The sequence below is a fragment of the Nelumbo lutea genome, chromosome 8 (assembly GCF_056320005.1).
Source record: "Nelumbo lutea isolate HS-2025 chromosome 8, American lotus-T2T, whole genome shotgun sequence".
NCBI classification, from domain to species: domain Eukaryota; kingdom Viridiplantae; phylum Streptophyta; class Magnoliopsida; order Proteales; family Nelumbonaceae; genus Nelumbo; species Nelumbo lutea.
The window spans coordinates 52,477,466-52,497,966 of record NC_142691.1 but is presented as its reverse complement, the minus strand read 5'-3'; the positions used below and the strand labels follow the sequence as shown (position 1 = coordinate 52,497,966).

The following is a 20,501-nucleotide window of genomic DNA, read 5'->3' as shown; positions in this document are numbered from 1 at the left end:
AAGAGAGAAGTCAATGGTTTGGGGCAATGGGGCGGAGGCCCTATTTCGATGCTTAGAAAGAGAGACGAATGGATAAGATAGAATGCTCAGTTGTTTCAATGCTTAGAAGCCGCTATTTTGATGATTGAAGAAATACCTTTTGCCTTACATGTAGAAGTATTCTACCCATTATTCTTTAAACTTGAAAAATGAAACATTTGAATAACATTTTTCTGATTCTTTAAATTTGTAAAATGAAACATTTGAAAACCTGCAGCATTTGAATAACATTTTTCTGCTCTCCTTATGGAAAACTTTGAACAGGTGAACAGGAGGGATCATCTCCCACCCAAAAACTAGATTTTGAGGATGACATATTAGCTCTAGCTAGTTCCAAGCCTATTTGCTTCAATATCATAGGGAAGGATGGAGAGATTCCCTTTTGTGTTCTTAACCTTCAACTGAGTAAAGGTTGAAGGTTGTGTTCGAGTTCTAAAATGGACTACAAAAGGGTAACATTGGGTTAAAAAAAAAAAAAATCTAGATGACACATGGTATTACATGTGAACAGATTATGATGAAATGTAGAGGTACTTTAAGAGATTTGTCCTAATAATAAAATTCTAGAATAGGAAAAAATAAGTAGAAATGGACAGAATGAGAAAATGTTGCTATAAGCCAAACGTTTTTTTCCAAAAAAATATTGAATTCTTTTCATGGCAAGGATGGGAATAAATTTTGAAGTTGTTTGGGTATAAATTTCAGTTCTATTTTTTTTTTCCTTCAACTGAAATAATAAAGCAAGTATACATACAATGCTCATTAGTAGATATATAGTGGAAACATACAAAATACACACCAACAAAACACAAATCAACGATGTGGTCCATCACATCAAATAACACAAAATATGAAAAACCACAAAAATTCACAAGAAACAAGAAATGATTTTGCATTTGGTTGCATAGAGAAAGTATAAAAGAAATTTTAAATAAAGCAATTAGCACATATTTAAAACTAATTGCTGAATTGAGTAGGCAATCTGCAAATTAAGAGATGAGCTTGGTAAATTCAATAAGGATTCAACTATGATACAGGAAATACATGATATCGGAAAAACTTATAGCCAATTAACTGGTATCATAAAAGAGGTGACCAACCTGGTGGTATTCATCAAAATTCACATGATGCTTTGATTGGTCAATGCCCCTCCAATACCATGTCTTTCCGGTATCATAGATTTTCCCATTCAATAAACATAATATATACTAAGAAAGTCATAAATATAATAAAACATCACATATGTGCCTTATGTTGCCCATTTCCATTCTTCAAAAACAAAACTTAGTGGCGGCCAGCCTAGATCTCCAAAACAACCTGCATAGATGCTTAGCAGAGGATGGCCAGCAATCAATGTCAGTTGGCATAAGTTTCCATAGTAGTCTGCCAATAAACATCTATGGCAAAAGTTTATGAATGCCGGCATAGATTTTCTTTAAAGAACGAAGATGCACAAGATGGGGCATGATTATTTTCATGCTACAAGTTACCTCAATTTTTATTCCATGGACTGATTTTTCATTCTAAAAAGAATGAAGCCCATGACAAGAATTTTGTAACCAAACGCTCTAATGTAATTCATTCTTACTCACTATATAATCTAACCCATTTAACTTATTAAAAATGGCTGGTTTTATTTGGATTTAGTTTTCATTGGTTTGATCAAACTGATATGGACTGCTCCAGCTTCCAAAGAATAAATTTGAAATCCGTTGATTCAGTTTTGTTTTGGCTTGAATGGGTTTGATCAATAAATAATCAAAATAAAATTGTTAAAAAAATTAGTAATAATCCATTTATATTCCATATTAAAATAATAAAAAATATAATTAATTGATTTAAAATCCATTTAAATTATATTTAAAAAATCAAAATTAATACACATTTATGTAACAATATCAAATAAAACAGTTATCTAATAATAGTAAAAAAATTTATTTTATTTTATTAAACAAAAATTAGTAAAAATAAAGATCCATTTAATACAACAAATATTATAAAAATAAAAAAGTTAATAAAATTATTAATAAAAGAACATTGTTTATAAAAATTACTAAAAATGAAAATCAATATAAAAAATCTCTTAAACCAATAAAGATTGATAAAAATAAGTTTAAGAAAAATTACTACAATTGGAATTAATTTTGTTCATTTTAAAATTAATTTTTATTAATTTAAATCATTTAAATGCCATTTAAATAATAATAAAACACAATTTTATTTAGCAATAACTTACAAAAAATAAAATAATGAATAAATTAAAACCTTATAAAATGGATAAAAATTATCCATGAACAATAAAAAGTAGAACTAGTTCTATTAATAAAAGTAAAATGCCATTCACAATTAATGAAATAAATAAAGGTTAGGAAAACTAAAATTATTAGCAAAGGTTTAATAATTATAAGAAAATAAGTGAGTAATGTAGAAAATAAGAAAATTTTGTTAATATTTTATTAATTTCAGGTCAACTAAATTACATTTAAATAATAACAAAAGTCAATACATATATGTCTAACAATAGCATATAAAAAGTAATAATTAATAAAGATGAATTAAAATTATAATCCACTTAAGTTTCACTTAAAAGCAATATAATTTTAGCAAAACTTTTAAATATTAATAGAAATTAACTTTTTAAAATTAATTATTACTTATAAAATAATTTTAATATAAAATATTCATTTAAATTGAATTTTTCAAGCATTTTAAATTCCACTGAAAGTAAAAAAAATAAATAAATAAAATTTATTTGACAATACATAGCACAAAAATAATGCTTGAATTTGACATAGACCGCTTGGCCCAATTTGGAATGTCATAACTCATAAGGTCCCATATACTTCAATCTTGCTTAAGAAAGCCCGTACATTACAGGAGTCCTGACTAGTGAATAGATAAACCTGCATTTTCATAATCAAAAATTCAGAAAACCCAGAAAAAAGGAAGAGAATCATACACATTACTGTTCTGTCACTGCAATTGATTAAACTCGACCAAGTTATTGTGTTGACTCCCAAGTTGGCAATGCTACAAAATTTAGTCCCTATGAATGACAACAGGATCCGAACAATACTCATCTGCATCATATACCAGATGGACCCCCGACTTCTTCACATGGAATACTTGTACAGTCTCTATGGAAACCTCCACTTCATCCCCAGCTTCCAACCAAAGTCCAGTTTCAGTATGTGTTCTATGGCTCAACCACAAGTGATCTTCAGTAGTAACTGGAATCTCATTGAACTGTGGCACAAGGGTCCATTCAAATCCACTTGTTTTATCAACAATATTAAAATAAGGAAGAAAAGCAAGTCTAAGCCCATCATCACTCTCTTCATATGCAGCATATACAGCACAAACAATCAGCCCTTGAATCTTACAATCCAAAGAAGCGGGAATCTTAAAGGATGTTGTAGACCCCATACTTTGATGGCTGAACCACTGTGGAACCTCATTTCCTGGAAGGAAGATGTCAAACCTACCACGCTCGTGCAGTCCCTATTACATACAAAAACCTGATGTTTAAGACACAACACAACACACACACAGGGAGGGGGGGAGATAGGGAGAGAGAGAGAGAGAAGAGAGAGAACCTGGATAAGAGTCATCCAAAAAGTATTTGTCAAATTGTTGCACCTATCCAAGTGAATGCGTCGTAAATTTCCCAACCTCTCTAAGCCTTGAATTTCAATTAATTTGTCACAATCTCTTAGAAGCAAGCTTGATAAGTTGTAGCAGTTTGACATATTTGGTAACATTTCCAAAGATGTGCAACCATCTGAAAACAATTCTATTAGACTTGACGGAAGCTCTTCAAGTGATTCAAGTCTCGTGCAATCTTGTAACCAAAGGTATTGAAGCTGAGAAAGTTGACCAATGCCAACAGGTAGACTACAAAAATTGTTATTACGTAGGCTTAACTCTTCCAATAATTCTAAGTTCCCAAGGTTTGATATTCTTTCCAATGATGTACAACCATCTGCATTCAAGCTCTTAAGGTTAGATGGAAGCTCTGGAATTGACTGAAGCCTTGTGCAGTTCTGCAGCCGAAGGATTTGGAGCTGAGAAAGGTGACTGATGCTGGCTGGTAGGTTAAAAAAATTGCTTTCACAGAGATCTAACACTTCCAATGATAATAAACTTTTAATATTTGATAGTCTTTCCATTGATGTGCAACCTTTTGCATTCAAGACTTTTAAGCTTGAAGGAAGCTCTGGGAGGGATTCTAGCCTTGTACAATTTTCTAACTGAAGAAGTTGTAACTGAGAAAGGCCGTTGATGGTAGCTGGTAGGCTACAAAAGTTGTTATTTCCTAGATGCAATTCTTGCAATGAGGATAAGTTTCCCAAATCACTAGGTAGTGTGCCATCTAGTAGATTGCAGTTGCTCAGATCAAGCCGTTTTAAGGAGCAAAGACCTGAGAAAGAAGTTGGTGGAATAAGAACGGAACGGTGATTTTTTCTTGGAAATTCCAATGTCAAGAAGAACGAATACCATGGTTTAGATGGCAAGTTGTGAAGTTTTGAGCAGCCAGAGAGAAAGAGATTTTCAAGAGATTTCAACTTGCAGATGCTGCTTGGCAGATTGATAAGATTTCTACAATCTTTCAGATTCATGAAAACAAGATTTTCAAGACATCCAATGGAATTATGAACATCAACCAAACTTGTACAACCTTCGAGGATCAACCTTTCAAGATTGGGAACACCTGTGAAGTCCGGAGTTTTGAGTAAGCGAAGGGAGTGACTAAGATTAAGGATTTTCAAGTTCCCAAGCAACTGTACAAAAAAAAGGAAAAATATCAATTTTCCTGAAACACATAATTGATCGTAAGAGAACATAAATTCCATTGCAAACCTTTATTTCCTTCCAGACTTGTTTGATTCTGCTATGTTGCATGTCAAGCACAACAACGTTCTCCAAATAAAAATTGGTTGGTATAAATTTTAAGGTAAATCCATGCCAACAGAGCCACCTTAGCTCTCTAGAAAAATGTTCATAGCCTCTTGAGAGGTTTACATAATTGAGCTGGAGCAGTCTTAGGTTATGCATCTTCTCAAATACTTCGCCATTTAAACATAATTCTCCCTCTCTAGGCAAATTTAAAATTAAGCCTCCAATTGCTCCTGTTCCCTGCAAATATAAAGCATAGAATCATAAATTGCTAGTTAACTCACACTGTGACCTATAACACTGGGATGATCTTTAATATGATAAGGATGCCCTTGAATTTCTCAATGAAACAACAATAAACAATTGGAGATGTAAAAACCACAGATATCACAAGTAAAAGTAGGCTGCAAATGGTACCTGTTTGTCCAAATTCGAATTCAATTTTTCTCTTTTCTTTTTTTTTTTTAGAAAGGTAAAGTATAACGTATTAATATCGAAGTATGGTCCTCTATACCAGTATTTTAGAGGGGGGGGATGGTGTTTATAGGGGGAGCTAGGCATAAAAAAAATGGGAAAAATGACCAATTCTGAGGTGGACTGAGGCATATGTCATAGTTGTTCATAGAGGCATGTGCCTCATGCATGCCTTGGACAAAAAGACAAATAAAAAAAGAAGGAAAGGAAAGGAAAAGAAAAGAAAGAAGGGAAAGAAAAAGAAAGAAAGAGAAGAACAAAGAGAAAGGAACAAGATGAGATCCTCCTTCCTCATCTTCCTCCTCCCCCTCCTTTTCTTCTTCCTCCTCATCCCCCTCCTCTTAAGGAGGTTTACACCTCCTTGTGTTTGGGAGGCTTACACCTTATGAGAAGCTGTACAAGCATATGCCAACTAAGGACCCTCTAAATAATCCACCCAAAAAAAAGAAGCAGAGAATATATCATCCTTATATACAGTGATTATAGACAGCCAACTCTTTAACATCTCTATTGCCAGGTGAGTCACCCCTGATTCAGAAATTGACTTCTACTCAAAAATTCTAATACTTCTTTCATACCGGATGGCCCACACCACCACTACCAACAGACTGTCCCTTTTCCTTGACATACCCACTACTTGCCATTCTTCTAAAAGCTGCCTCACTGACCTGGGAAAGCAATACTGTAAGTTTAGTGCCCTAATAAAGTAGTGCCAAGTGGAGGCACTAAAACAACAATGCAGAAACAGGTGATTTGAGGATGATTCTTCCCTCTTCAGCAACATGTCTTATGTAAGACACTTCTCCCAAGTTACCACCCACATGAAAAACTTCACTTTTGAAGGAGCATCAGTGCCCCATATGGCTTTTTTGGAAAATCCTCACCTTCCCCACAACAATGCCTCGACAGAAGCATTTCACTAAGAACTAAGAACTTCCCTGAGTGTGACCATTTCCAGTATCAAGAATCTTGAACTTGCAGACTTATGTGTTGGTTTTGAAGCATAGCAAGGAGCTCAACCACCGAATACATCTCCCAATCATTGAAGCTCCTTCCAAAGGAGGGAATCCAAGTGATCCATCCTGTCAACAGCCACCACACAAGAATCTGCAACCTAAGTGAACTTGTTTTCGGCTACATTAAACAGAGTCAGGTACCTGTCCTTCAGAGCCCTCTCCCCACACCATGGATCCAAGCAGAAAAGCAATCTTCTACCATCTCCTACCTTGAACCATAATTCTCCATAAAATTTGTTGAAAGCCTATATGCCACTCCATACACCACACCCATAAGATATGTGAGTTTTCTCTGCATCCCAACCATTACTTAATCCATATTTCTCATCTATAATCTTCCTCCATAGACTATTGGGTTCTGTCAAGGATCTCCAAAACCACTACCCAATAAGGTTGTATTAAATGCTTAACCTTCCCGATTCCCAGCTCGCCATGGGAAATTGATTTACAAAATTGATCCTAGTTGACCAAGTGATATTTGACTGAATCATTCCAACCTTTCTATCATGTTCTTCTCAATTTCACCATCAACTTCAGAGAAGATGGTGAAAATAGACATATATTATGCTGGGAGGCTGGCTAGCACACTCTTCATTAGAGTCACTTTGCCTTCTTTAGATAGATAACAAGTCTTCCAAGCAATCAACTTCGAGTCTATTCATTCAAGAATTGGGATCCAAATGGATTTTGACGTGCTCTTTGCCCCCAAGTGGAAGGCCCAAGTATTTGGTAGGAAGGCTACCCACCTTGCAGCCCAATAGATCAGCCAATTCCTGCACATTGGTGACTTCCCCTACTTCCATCATACTTTTTGTGCCATTATTGCAAACTTCAAAGTCTCCTAAGCACTCCAAGCTGTCATCTTGCTCAAACCTTGCATGACAATAATGACAAGTAATGGTGACAAGGGATCACCTTGCCTTAAACCTGTAGAGCTCTTGAAGTTGACCTTAGCTACCCCTTGCCAAAATTGAAAAGCTTGGTATGGTTTGGTAACGCATATGGATACACCCTACCCAATCCATTTCTACATTTACTTGTTGAGAGGTACCTATCCAAGGGCATTTTTGCCTAATATTAATCGTTTACTGATGCATTTTTTCCTCCTCCTCCTTCTTCTTCTTCTTCTTCTTCTTCTCTCTTTCTTTCTCAACCATCTACAACTCAAGTGAGTAATTAGTATAAGAGCACCCTACAGAAGAAGGTTCAATTGCAGCAATCATGTCTGACTGCTGACATCATCACCACCAACTGCTGATATCAGTAGACTGCATGGCCGGCACATCCTTCAGAGCATGGGAACCTTAGATTCTGGTTAGATATGATTTTAGACACTTTTTGGTGGTGGTTTCATACGTACTAATGAGCTTCATGTTTTTTCTGGAATTTTTGTTAAGAAAAATAAAAGTCAGATCTAACTGTTCAATCAATTTTGTTGCTTAGGCTTCGCTTGGAAAGAGTGCAAATATAAATCTGTTCAGTGCAAATACAATATGCCCACTTCATACACATAAGCTCCATTTGTATCTGCACTGAACATATTTGAATTTGCACTCTTCCCAATGTTTTTTTATTTTTGCCGATTGGGTTTGCTTCTGTTGGAACTGTATGAAATTTTGGATGTCCCAGGGTTGATCTCACTCAATTGGGAGTTGATTTGAGGTTATAGTGATCATATTTACCAGCAAGCTGTGTTTTTCTCTTTTTCTTCTCTCATGTGATGGAAACTATGTATTAGGGCTGTCGGATGATCATTTCTGATATGTATCTGATCTGGGTAGAACTAGTACATGCTGTTTTGGTGTGAAGGACATTGATTCTAGTGCCTCTTTGTTTTTGGGTGGCTGGGTAGTTGTTTCTCCTATGGAGTAGTGTTTTAAAAGCGAAAGGCACAAAAAAAATGCACAATGGTCATTTTGTGCCCAAGGAACAAGGCGCAAAAAAAGCACAATAGCCACTTTGTGCCCGAGGCGCAAGGCAAGACACAAACCTTTTTGAAGCAAGGCACAAAATTCAAAAAAAAATGCAAAAAAAAGTAAAAAATTAAAATAAATTAAGAAAATATTAAAAATAGTATTAATTAAGAAAACTGAACTTTAATGTTAAACTAAATATTTTAAAAAGCCTATTAACTCAGATTAAAATGCACAAAATTAACATGCAAAACATATTCAAAGTGAAAAATGCAAAATAAAATAAAAAATAGCATACAAAACATATTCAAGCATGTTAAACTATTAATTTCTTTATTTCTTCCATTGTTTCAAATAGCTAATGTGATGTTAAACATCTTTAATTCCTAATTCTATGAGCTGCCTTTGGACCAAGCCCTCAAGGAAAGCCCAAACAAGTCCATGTTGGGGTCTTAAATTCTTAATCCCTACACGAAAAAAATGATTTATAATTTTAATTATCTTCTAAAAATATCTTTCATTAGAAAGAATGAATAAACAACAATAGCTAATAGGGGTTCTACTAGGCTTAAAAAAAATAGCAAAAAAGCGTACTCCTAGGCACACCAGGCATGCGCCTTTTGAAAGTGCTGCAGCTGGCGGCTAGGCAAGACACATACCTTAAAATGTGCCTCGCCCGAGTGCCTAGGCATGCCTTTTAAATCACTTCCATGGATCACAGCCCAAATATCCAGATTAGAATTATAAAACTTAATGGTGCCGATTTCCTAGTGGTCTCAATTCACAAAGATGTATGTCAGAGGTTGTGGAAAGATGGGATACATAACCAAGGCTGAGAAAAAATCCTCTTCCAACTGACCCTAATCATGCTTGATGGGAGTAGAACCTTATGATTATAATGTGGCTGGTTGGTTTTATGCAGTCACATATAGCAAGGAACTACATGCTTTTGTCGACAGCTAAGGATATCTTGGATAGGATTTCAGCCACCTATTCGCAAGTTCATAACACCACCAAAATCTATCAATTTCACAAGAAAGCCAATAATCTCAAAGAGGGGGGGGGGGGGGGGGAGAGTTCAATGGCTTTATATTTTTTGTTCTCTTCTATCATTATGAGAAGGAGATAGATTATCTAGAGGCACTTGAGTTCAGGGATTAATTTCATGGGGTGTAGTACAAGAAGCATATGAAAGCTCAGTGTCTTTGAGTTATTAGCCAGGCTAAACGTTGAATATGACTTTACGCAACAACAAATCCTAAGTAATAATTTGGTTACTCCTCTTGTTGCATATTCATTAGTTTAGGGTGAAGAGTCATAGGGCTTCCATGATTCATTAACAAACTATTGAATGCTCAACATGGTTATCTTCACTAAACATAAATAAAGTAACAGTTCCAAAAGGGCTCATGCAGCTGAAGGGGAAGATTTTACGTGTGATTATTGCAAAAGACCAAAACACACAGAGATAGGTATTGGAAGCTACATCTAGAGTTGAAACCAACCAAGATTAAGGGGGACAAAGAAGGATAGTGCTCATGTTGGCACTAGTTCTAAGACACCGGCTAGAACTCCTACATCAATGGGTCCAAATCATAGGGAAACAACAGTAATTTCCAAGGCTAAGATCGAAAAACTTCATTGCCTCCTAACTATGTTGGAAAAAACAGTGATACCAATTGCTCTAAGCAAAGTGGTCCCTCTACTACTTTTGCTAAGTCAAGTAATTCCATTGTTTATCATGCCTAAACACCTACTTCTTGACTAATTCATTCCGGTACTTCTAAGTTCTAAACACATGACATGTATCTGATCTCGTTTCAGTTCTTATCCTTTGTTTTGTAGAATAGATAAAATTCCTTTACCCAACAAATCTTACACTTCATTTCTAGTGTGAGTATTGTTAAGCTGAGTAATAATCTCTTGACTCCATCTTTCACATTCCCTAGTTGCATACTAATTTGTTGTTTGTTAGTTCCCTTACCAAATTCTTAAATTGTTGTGTAACCTTTTTTTCCTAATAATTGTGTTTTCCAAGAACTAAAAACTAGGAAGATGATTGGAAGTGGCAATAAAATTAATGCAATTTAGCTTTTGAGCCAGCTTATTATTTAGCATGCTCTTCCAAATTTCCTTGTGAATAAGAGTCAATTGATTTAAATAAAGTTATGGCACTGTCATGAGGGTCATGTGTCTTTCTAGTCCTTGAAGTTACTGATTCCTAGTCTTTTCAATCGGTGTCGTTTTCAAGTCATCAATGTGAATCATGCCTGTTTTCAAAACATTGTAGAGAAACGTATTATCAAAGTGATAAAAGAAGTGATTTTCCATTTCTTATTGCGGATGCTTATGTCTGGGGCCCTTATTACCAATATGGGCGGATACAGATACTTCATTTTGTTTATTAATGATTACTGCAAATTTACTTGGTTGTATGTGTTAGACAGTGTATGCCCTTAACTTTAATCAGACTAATGTATTCTGATTTTTATTAATGAAATCAAAATCATTATTATTTCATGATTATGTTTGGTATGCTTTTTTGTGTATTACCCCCTAAACCCTTAAACTAGACATTTATGAGACTTATGTTCGTCTGGAATGTTCTTAGTGTGAAGAATCCTGATATTGTATCTTATTACTATGGTCCTTGTTGTACACTATCATGTTATTTATTTCTCTGATTCTCTCTTATTTTCTCTTTTTCCCCACAAGGGCCTTTTCTATACATACTCACCCTATACTTGTTGATCTCTCTTTTACAAACTAAGTGTGTGACATGGTATCAAAGCAGGCTACTCCATAGACTGTCTGCTCCATGTTTACTCATTAACCTCTCAAATCTTATTGATTTCTGGACTCATCGACTGAAGCTAGGGTTGCTCCATTCAACCCTTATCCTGGTTATCTGTCTGTGATTTCAGCAAGGGAGATTTTCGTAGAACTCTTTGGGAAAACATTTGTTCGAAGGGAGACTGTAACTGGTGTGTTGCCTAGACCTGGTTTACCTACTCAGAAAATCTCATCGTAATTGGAAAAGTATGTGGAGTTCTGATCTCTCCTCTCCTGGAAGGCAGTTTCTGGAAATCTGCACATCAGATTGGTGAATCTGATTTTTCTGCTCAATCATCTATCCTTTTTTCTTGGAACCCTAGTTTTGGTGTTGCCTAGGGTACTCTTACTCCATAAACTACTTAGTTGCATTTCGGTATCAGTTCTAGAGAGTTTCTTTTCTCTCCAATTCGTCAGTCCTGAAACACTGCTGTCTTGTACTGTTACCACTTAAAACTATCAGGTTGGATCTATTTGGCATTTTCTTTGAAGGATTTTGATTCCTCCATAGCTTGGCATGTCTCCGTGGATTGTACAACTGAGGTGAATGACCATACATATCTGCTGGACCTGATCTCTCTGCTATTTCTCCATATTGTTTGCTTCAGCCTTGCTATCAAGGGTGCCTCTTCTGAGAGATTCTCTTGGTTTATTGCTGGGATATTGATTTCAGCAGCTGCACAATCTCTGGATCAAGTGTAGAGATTAAGCAAACCTTGAATCTAATTATCAGGGTTGTTACTTCACATTTTAGATTATATATTTCTTGATTAAAATGGCTGAAAAGGTGGACATTATTCTGGTGAAGTTTGATGGAACTAACTATAGCATGTGGAAGTTCCATTTTGACTTCTTCGTTCAAGGAAAAGGGCTTGAAGGATACTTAAATGGGGCTGTTAATAAACTTGATAAATCAGACACCAAGGCATTTACACAATGGAAACTTGAAAATGGAAAAATTGTCTCCTGAATTCTCAGCTTTATTGTTTCTCACATTGCTATTCCTATGAGAATGCGAAAAGCCTATGAAATGTATTCTCATCTGAAGAAGGTCTATTATCAGTCCAATATGTTAAGACAGTACCAAATTGAGTCCGAAATATTTACCTATTGCTAGGGAGATAACAAGATACAGGAATATTATGCAGGCTTTCTTGACTTGTGGGCAAAATATGAATTAGTTCACATTTGGCCATTTGATTCGGCAAAGTGCGTTAAGTATTTATAGAAGCACTTTGAAAAGAGGAAGGTGAACCATTTCCTCATGAGAATGAAACCTGAATATGAAATTATTTGATCCAATATTCTGAGTAGGGGTACACTACTAGATTTAGATTCTGTGATGGGAGAATTGCTAAGAGAGGAGACTAGACTTACTGTTGCAAATCTAGAAGGGAAGAAACTTGGATCTAGGGCTGAGACAGTTTTTATTGCACAAGGGAGTAAGAAATCGAGTGGAAAGGATATGTCTAAAACACAATGTTATGAATGCAACGGTTTTGGACATATTGCTTCGCACTTCAAGAAGAAGAATGTTTGCACATACTGTAAACAGCATGGTCATATCATTCCAGATTGTCCTGTTTGCCCCTCCAAAGGTAGTATGAAGAAGAATCAGCCATGGGCTTACCAGGTATTTGAAGGACAAATGACTGATGTTCCCAGTGTCAAAGGTGAATCTTTTTCTTCCATGAACAAGGAAGAGATACGAGAACTGGTATCCTCTACTATCTCATCTACATTTTCTGCTATTGGGTTATCTAGTGAGTTATCTGATTATTGTTCCTCTTCCTCTTATGTTTGGATAATTGATTGTAGGGCTACCAATTATATGATTGACGCCTACCCTAAACCATCAAATAAATCTTCAAAGACCCATTATAAGCATATTCTTGCTGCCAATGGTGAGAAACTAAAATATCATTGGGAGTAATGATTTGTGTTTAAAGCTCTCACCCTCAGCTTCCCCTTCCCTTACCAAAACCTTCTTTATTTCCAAACTTACCACTAACATTATTTCAGTTGGTCAATTGGTTTTCATCACATTCTAACCTTTTCTTCTAATGGTTGTTTGATCCAGGACTGGTGCATTGGGAAGGTGAAAGGGAAGGGGCATAGATTGAGTCACTTGTTTGCACTAGAATTCGAGGGATCTCAATCAATATAATCATATGCTTATTTTTGAGTGGGCCGACTTGTGTTTAGTTTATTTTCTTTTAAATTAAGATGTTGTTGGGCCTTGGGCCCATTAGTCTTTATTTTTTAAAGAGCTGTAATTACTTAGTTTGAGTTGCCGCCCTACTAAGGGCATCCTTGTAATATCTCATACTTAAGTTAATTATAAATAGAATGAGGGGCTGGTGGCTAGGGTTATGTTAATCTATCCTAGTCGACCTTCTTCTCTTTTCTCCCCTTTCCTCTCTTGCTGAAATCCCCAACTTTCAACTCTTCCTTTCACAAGAAGCTTGGCTGAAATCAGCACATAAGGTTTTCTACTTGGTATCAGAGCAGGTTGAAGGTTCTTGAAGAGATTTATTCCTGCAGCCCTAGATCGGCCGATTGCATGGAGTTTTAAGAGGCTGATCGAAGCTTTCAGGTAAGCCCAGTTTTTTGGATTTTCTTGATGGATCTGTATGCCCTGTAGCTGGTCTAGGGTTTCTCATCAGAATCAGGAAAAACTGGAGAAAGGGGAAGAGTCCTGATTTTGCTGGACTCTTCAATTTTGACCTAGGTAGTGGCGCCCTATTTTTCTAGGGTTCCTCTGGGTTTTTTGTAAGGGGCGATTCAAGTTCCATGTGGTTTGGAGGCCTCTAGAGAGGGCGGTTGCTTCTTCTCTCTCTTCTCCCCATCCCACCAAGAAGGAATCTTTCGTGGAAAGAAATTCCAGGACACCAAAGGAGTGTCGTTGGTTCCAGAAGGTATTCTGTTTATTCTTGTTGCATTTTTTAGCTGTTTTCTGGACCTCTTTGAGACACATGGAGGGACACAGAGTTGAATATAAGCCCGGGAATGAAATGGGACCAGTGGGAGGAGGTGCTGGAGACCCCTTCGGAGTCGGAACCATTACTACAGTTAGGTTGGACGGTACAAATTACTTATAATGGTCCCAATTTGCAAAGATGGCCATTGGGGCTCGTGGAAAATTGGGGTATATTACTGGTGAAGAGGTAAAACCCGAAACTGGCAACTCCCGGTGGGTGCAAGAAAATTATATGGTAATGACATGGTTGTGTAATTCTATGTTGCCACATATAAGTAAAAACTTTTTATGGGCAAACACTGCTAAGGAGATATGGGATGGGGTTGCAGAGACCTATTCACAGAAGGAGAATGTTGCTAGGGCTTATCAACTGAGAAATCAGATTATTGCTACTAGGCAGGGAGAGAGATCCATTGCAGCTTATTTTTCAGTCCTTAAGACCCTGTGGCAAGAGATTGACCATCTAGAGACCTTTGCTTGGGAAACCACCAAGGATGCAGCTACCTATCAAAAACACTTAGAGAAGTATAGGGTGTTCGAATTCCTTGCTGGCCTTAACCCTGAGTATGACATTGCACGACAGCATCTTCTTTCCAGGGACAGTGTCACTCTCTCCCAAGCATATGCATTCGTCTCCGGAGAGGAGTGCAGGAGGGATGTAATGATGAAGAATCTCATGTCTGATCAGTCTGCTATGGTAAGTGTTGTGAAACCTAAACAGAATGGCAATGAGAACAAGAAGGAAGACAAAAGGGACTTAGTCTGTGACTACTGTAAGAAACCAAAGCATACAAGAGATACTTGTTGGAAGCTTCACCCACATCTTGTGCCGACCAGATTGAAGAATAAGAGAGGAAATGCACATATGGCAGTTACTGGTGACACTCCGGCCCCCCCTACTACAGCTGCCTTGGAGTCTGTTGCAGCTGCTGCAGTAAGGGCCGAGCTTGAGAGGTTTGGGTTACTTCTGAATCAGAGGGATACAACTAGTTCCAATTCAGCCGCAACCGGACAACAAGGTACAGGTAGACCAAGTGGAACTCACTCTACCTCCCTTGCCCACACAGGTAGTCCACATGTCACTGCAAACTATGTTTCTGCTTCAAGTAAGGAGAGATCTCCTTGGATTATAGACTCTGGAGCCTCAGAGCACATGACCCATTGCTCCACCATTTTCTCCTCTTACCAGCTCAGTTCTGGTAGAGATAGGGTCTCCATAGCTGATGGATCTCATGTTCCTATTGCTGGAAAGGGATCTATCAAGATTAATGATTCCATTTGTTTACCCTCTGTCCTCCACGTTCCTAGATTGAGCACCAACTTGTTATCTGTTAGTAGTTTGACTAAGAATCTGAACCGCTCAGTAATTTTTTCTCCTGGACATTGTATTTTGCAGGATCTAGATTCAAAGAGGACGATTGGGAGTGGTCGTGAAGTGAATGGAATCTACCTCCTGGATACTCTTCCAATTCACCAAAGTCATCATGTTTGCAAGGACAGTGAGTCAAAACTTGTGGATCGGATTATACTTTGGCATAATCGTCTGGGTCATTTGTCTTTTTCTTCTTTAAGTTCTTTGTTTCCAAAACTGTTTGAGTCTGTGAGTCTGTCAAGGTTAAAGTGTGAAGGTTGTGAACTTGGAAAGCATTGTAGACACTCTTTTAAACTGAGTAATGAAAGATGTTCTTCTCCTTTTGATGTTATTCATTCGGATGTGTGGGGCCCTTATCATGTTCCCTCAATGGGCGGCTATTGCTATTTTCTTCTGTTTGTGGATGATTTCTCTCGATATTCCTGGATTTACTTGATGAAATCACGTGATGAGGTACCATCCTTGGTGAGGCAATTCCATCAAATGGTATTAACACAGTTTGGAACTAGAATCAAGATGTTCAGATCTGACAATGCTAGAGAATATTTTGAGAGACATCTTGCCTCATATCTGTTGGAGTATGGTGTTGTCCATCAGAGTAGCTGCTCCTACAGTCCACAACAGAATGGGGTTGCAGAGAGAAAGAACAAACACATTGTTGAGACGGCAAGAAGCATGATGATCACAGCGACAGTTCCGGTTCGGTTTTGGGGTGATGTTGTTCTCACGGCAGTATATCTGATTAACAGGATGCCTTCTCGTATACTTGGATTCAGCACTCCATTCAGCCTTCTTTTTCCTCAGGGGGAGACGTTTCATATTCCCCTAAGGGTGTTTGGGTGTGTTTGCTTTGCGCATATTCTTGGTCCTTACCGTTCGAAGCTTGATCCCAAGGCAAAGAAATGTGTCTTCCTTGGATATGCAGAGAATCAGAAAGGGTACCGCTGCTATGATCCAGTCTCTGGGAACCGATTTGTTACTATGGACATCACCTTTTTTGAATCTACATACTTCTTCTCAAGGAATCCTTCTCAGGGGGAGTGTTTTGGGGAAGTAAGTCAGCAGTCTATCCCTCTCCCAGTTCCAGTTCCTGTGTCTACTACTATGCTTGACAACCATTCGATGTCACCTACCTTGCCACCCCCTTTGCATTCCGTCTCACAGTATTACTCACGACAGAGACTTCATAAGGAGGTTGGTTCCACTATGGCAGAACTCACACCACTTCCTGTCGATCCCTTGGAGACTCTAGATTCGGCTAATGCAGATCTAGATATTCCTCTTGATCCCTCTACTATTTCAGCTCCCATTGGTCCCACTAACACTGTTACAGATAACCTTGATCTCCCTATTGCTCTTAGAAAAGGGAAGAGGAAGTGCACTGCTCATTGCATATCACAATACTTATCCTACAGTGGACGTTCTCCTTCCTACTGTGCTTTTCTATCTTCTCTTGATTCCGTGTCTATACCCAAGGGTGTTAGTGAGGCTCTCTCCAAACCTGAGTGGAAGGCAGCTATGCAAGAAGAGATGGAAGCTTTGATTAAGAATCAGACATGGGAGATTGTGGACCTACCAGAAGGCAAGGAGGCAGTTGGATGCAGATGGGTTTACACAGTAAAGTATAAGGCAAATGGAAGCATAGAGAGGTACAAGGTAAGACTTGTTGCAAAAGGATACACACAGACCTATGGCATTGATTATCTAGAGACCTTTGCACCAGTCGCAAAGATGACCTCTGTTCGGATACTCCTTTCTCTTGCTGCCTCATACTCTTGGACCTTGTTTCAACTAGATGTGAAGAATGCTTTCCTAAATGGGGATCTACAAAAAGAGGTGTATATGGATCTTCCAGCTGGTTTTTATGATAATGCTAAAGAGGGAAAGGTATGCAAGCTGAAAAAGCCACTATATGGCTTGAAACAATCCCCCAGAGCATGTGGATGATATTGTTGTGAAGCGCAGGGGATCCTTGGTGTCAATCCTAATTGTTTATGTGGATGATATTGTTATCACTTGGAATGATCTGAGTGAGATTGATAGTCTGAAGAGGAACCTGCATAAGGAATTTGAGATTAAGGACCTTGGAGAACTAAGATACTTCTTAGGCATTGAAGTTGCAAGATCAAAACATGGAATTTTTATCTCTCAAAGGAAGTATGTCTTGGACCTTCTCCAAGAAATAGGGAAACTTGGAACAAAGGCAGCTAGCACCCCCATTGATCAGAACCATAGAATCAGTGCATCAGAAGGTGAACCAGTAAAGAACCTTGGGAGGTACCAAAGACTTGTGGGTCGGCTACTATACTTGTGCATGACAAGACCGGACATCTCCTATGCAGTAAGTGTAGTGAGCCAATACATGCATGCCCCACAAGACCAGCACTGGAAGGCAGTTGACAGGATCCTTGCTTATCTGAAGGGACATCCAGGCAGAGGCATATTGTTTACTGATCATGGACAGCTCAAGCTAGAGACCTATACAGATGCGGACTGGGCATGATGCCTCGATGACAGAAGATCAACTTCAGGAGTGTGCACCTTAGTTGGGGGTAACCTAGTCTCATGGAAGAGTGAAAAACAAACAGTTGTGGCAAGATCAAGTGCAGAAGCCGAATATAGGGCCATGTCACATGGAGTTTCAGAACTTCTCTGGATCCATTCTCTGTTGAAAGAAATCGGTGTTCAGGCAGAAGAACCTATGATGCTATACTGCGATAACCAGGCAGCAATTAATATTGCTCATAATCCAGTCCAGCATGACCGAACTAAGCACATTGAAGTAGATAGACATTTTATCAGAGAAAGGGTAACTTCTGGAGAAGTTTGTCTTCCATACATTTCTTCTGATCTGCAGCTTGCTGATGTCCTCACAAAAGGCGTTGCAAAGAATAAGCTAGAGCATGATCTACGCAAGTTGGGGATGTATGACATCTACTCCTAACTTGAGGGGGAGTGTTGAGTGGGCCGACTTGTGTTTAGTTTATTTTCTTTTAAATTAAGACGTTGTTGGGCCTTGGGCCCATTAGTCTTTATTTTTTAAAGAGCTGTAATTACTTAGTTTGAGTTGCCGCCCTACTAAGGGCATCCTTGTAATATCTCATACTTAAGTTAATTATAAATAGAATGAGGGGCTGGCGGCTAGGGTTATGTTAATCTATCCTAGTCGACCTTCTTCTCTTTTCTCCCCTTTCCTCTCTTGCTGAAATCCCCAACTTTCTACTCTTCCTTTCACGAGAAGCTTGGCTGAAATCAGCACATAAGGTTTTCTACTCTTATTTTAGTACTTTTTCATTGAATTCTGGTTTGGGTCAAAGAAATAACATTTGGGATTTATGGCATAAATGTTCAAGTCACCCAAACCCTAGAAAACATAAATTTTTGTTTCACTGGTTTCATTAGAAATAAAATTCCCTCCTTGCAAACTTTTGATACATCTTGTGTTACTTGTTTGAGTAAGAGTCATACATTGCTATTTCCTCACAAAGCTGAACATGCTACTTCACCCTTTGAAATTATACATAGTGATGTATGGACTTCCTCTGTTATTTCACAATTGATGACTGCACAAGGTACACTTAGATCTACTTCCTCAAACACAATTCAGAAGTTTTTTCCAACCTTTCAGTTATTTCATGCTATGGTCCAAGTTCAGTTTTAATCCAATGTTCATATCCCACACTAGACTCAAGGGGAGAATACAATGATAGTGAATTTCTGATTTACCTAAGAAATCTTGGAATACAAGTTCAACAAAGTTATCCAAACACTCCTTAGCAAAATGGTGTGGCAAAACGCAAGAATGGGCACATCCTCACTATGGATCTAATTAATTGTGTTCCTTCATCTGTTCTGGCTAACTTGTCTCCTCATCAAAATTGTTTCATCATCCTCCCAATCTCTCCAACATTCATGTTTTTGGAGCTTATATTTTGTACATCTTCCCTCTTGGGAACATTCTAAACTCTTAGCCACAAAGGATTTCTTTTCTATGATCCTTCTACCCACCGCATCTGTATTTCTCGGAATGTCATTTTTCTTGAGCATATTTCCTTTTTTTCAAGAGAAGCCAAGTTATTAACAACCTTTGTTTCTATTTTGTACGACTTTGATTGGCAGGATGCTTCATCTTCAACAATTGTGAAGGATCTTCTCATCTTCTATCACAAGCGAGTTTGTGATCCAACACCTATGCCTACAACCCTCCTTCATCCCAATCCAAATCCTCAACCTACCACCGAAAACCCTGTAAGTGATACCTCTGTTTTAGATTCTTCTATTGTTCCATTTGTTCCTTTGTGACGTTCTAGCCGTGTTTCTAGACCCCCTAACACTATGGTTTCCCTTCAAACCATAGTTCCTTTTCTATTGTCTTGTCTTCCACTTATAGTATTCCTCGTTCTTAAAAGTAGGCCATTAGCAATCCCCACTGGAAAGATGCCGTGGATGCAGAGATTCAAGCCTTGCATAAGAATGACACTTGGGACCTTATCCCAACTCCTTCTGATGGTTCTCTTATTGGGAGCAAGTGGGTTTATTCTATCAAGTTGAAATCTGCTGGCCCCTTAGATTGATAAAAGCCTGTCTTGTGGCTTAGGGTTATACTCAAGTATGGCATTGATTATGAGGAGACATTTGCTTATCACTACAACTTGTGTTCTTTTAGCCCTTTTTGTTGTGCACTCTTGGTCTACCTATCAATTAGATGTGAAAAATGCCTTTCCACATGGACATTTAAAGGAAAAAGTATACATGAAATCCCTTCGAGGTACTATAGTGATCCATCTCTTCTTTGTCGCTTGAAGAAATCTCTCTATGGGCTAAAGCAGGCACATCGGGAATGGTTTGAGAAATTCAAAGATGTTGTTGTGGATGCAAGGTATATTAGAGTGATTCTAATCATTCTTTCATTGTTCGAAAATGGCCTCACAGTAGTACAATTCTCTCTTATATGTGGATGACATGTTGACTCTAGAGAT

The 20,501-nt window shown here is 37.8% G+C and overlaps 1 protein-coding gene across 4 annotated transcripts in view; it reads right to left on the bottom strand.

Annotated features, from left to right (window-relative positions):
- Positions 1–2,802: 2,802 nt before the first annotated feature.
- Positions 2,803–20,501, bottom strand: part of LOC148844177 (TMV resistance protein N-like) — a 53,139-nt gene continuing 35,440 nt past the window's right edge. For all 4 annotated transcript variants that reach the window (XM_088960126.1, XM_088960125.1, XM_088960127.1 and 1 more), the window contains 3 exons: positions 4,900–5,175; positions 3,636–4,820; positions 2,803–3,540 (listed from right to left, as the gene is read on the bottom strand). In XM_088960126.1, the coding sequence (XP_088816252.1) occupies positions 3,079–3,540; positions 3,636–4,820; positions 4,900–5,175 (1,923 nt within the window). In that variant the 3' untranslated portion in view covers positions 2,803–3,078. The remainder of the gene's footprint in view (positions 3,541–3,635; positions 4,821–4,899; positions 5,176–20,501) is intronic.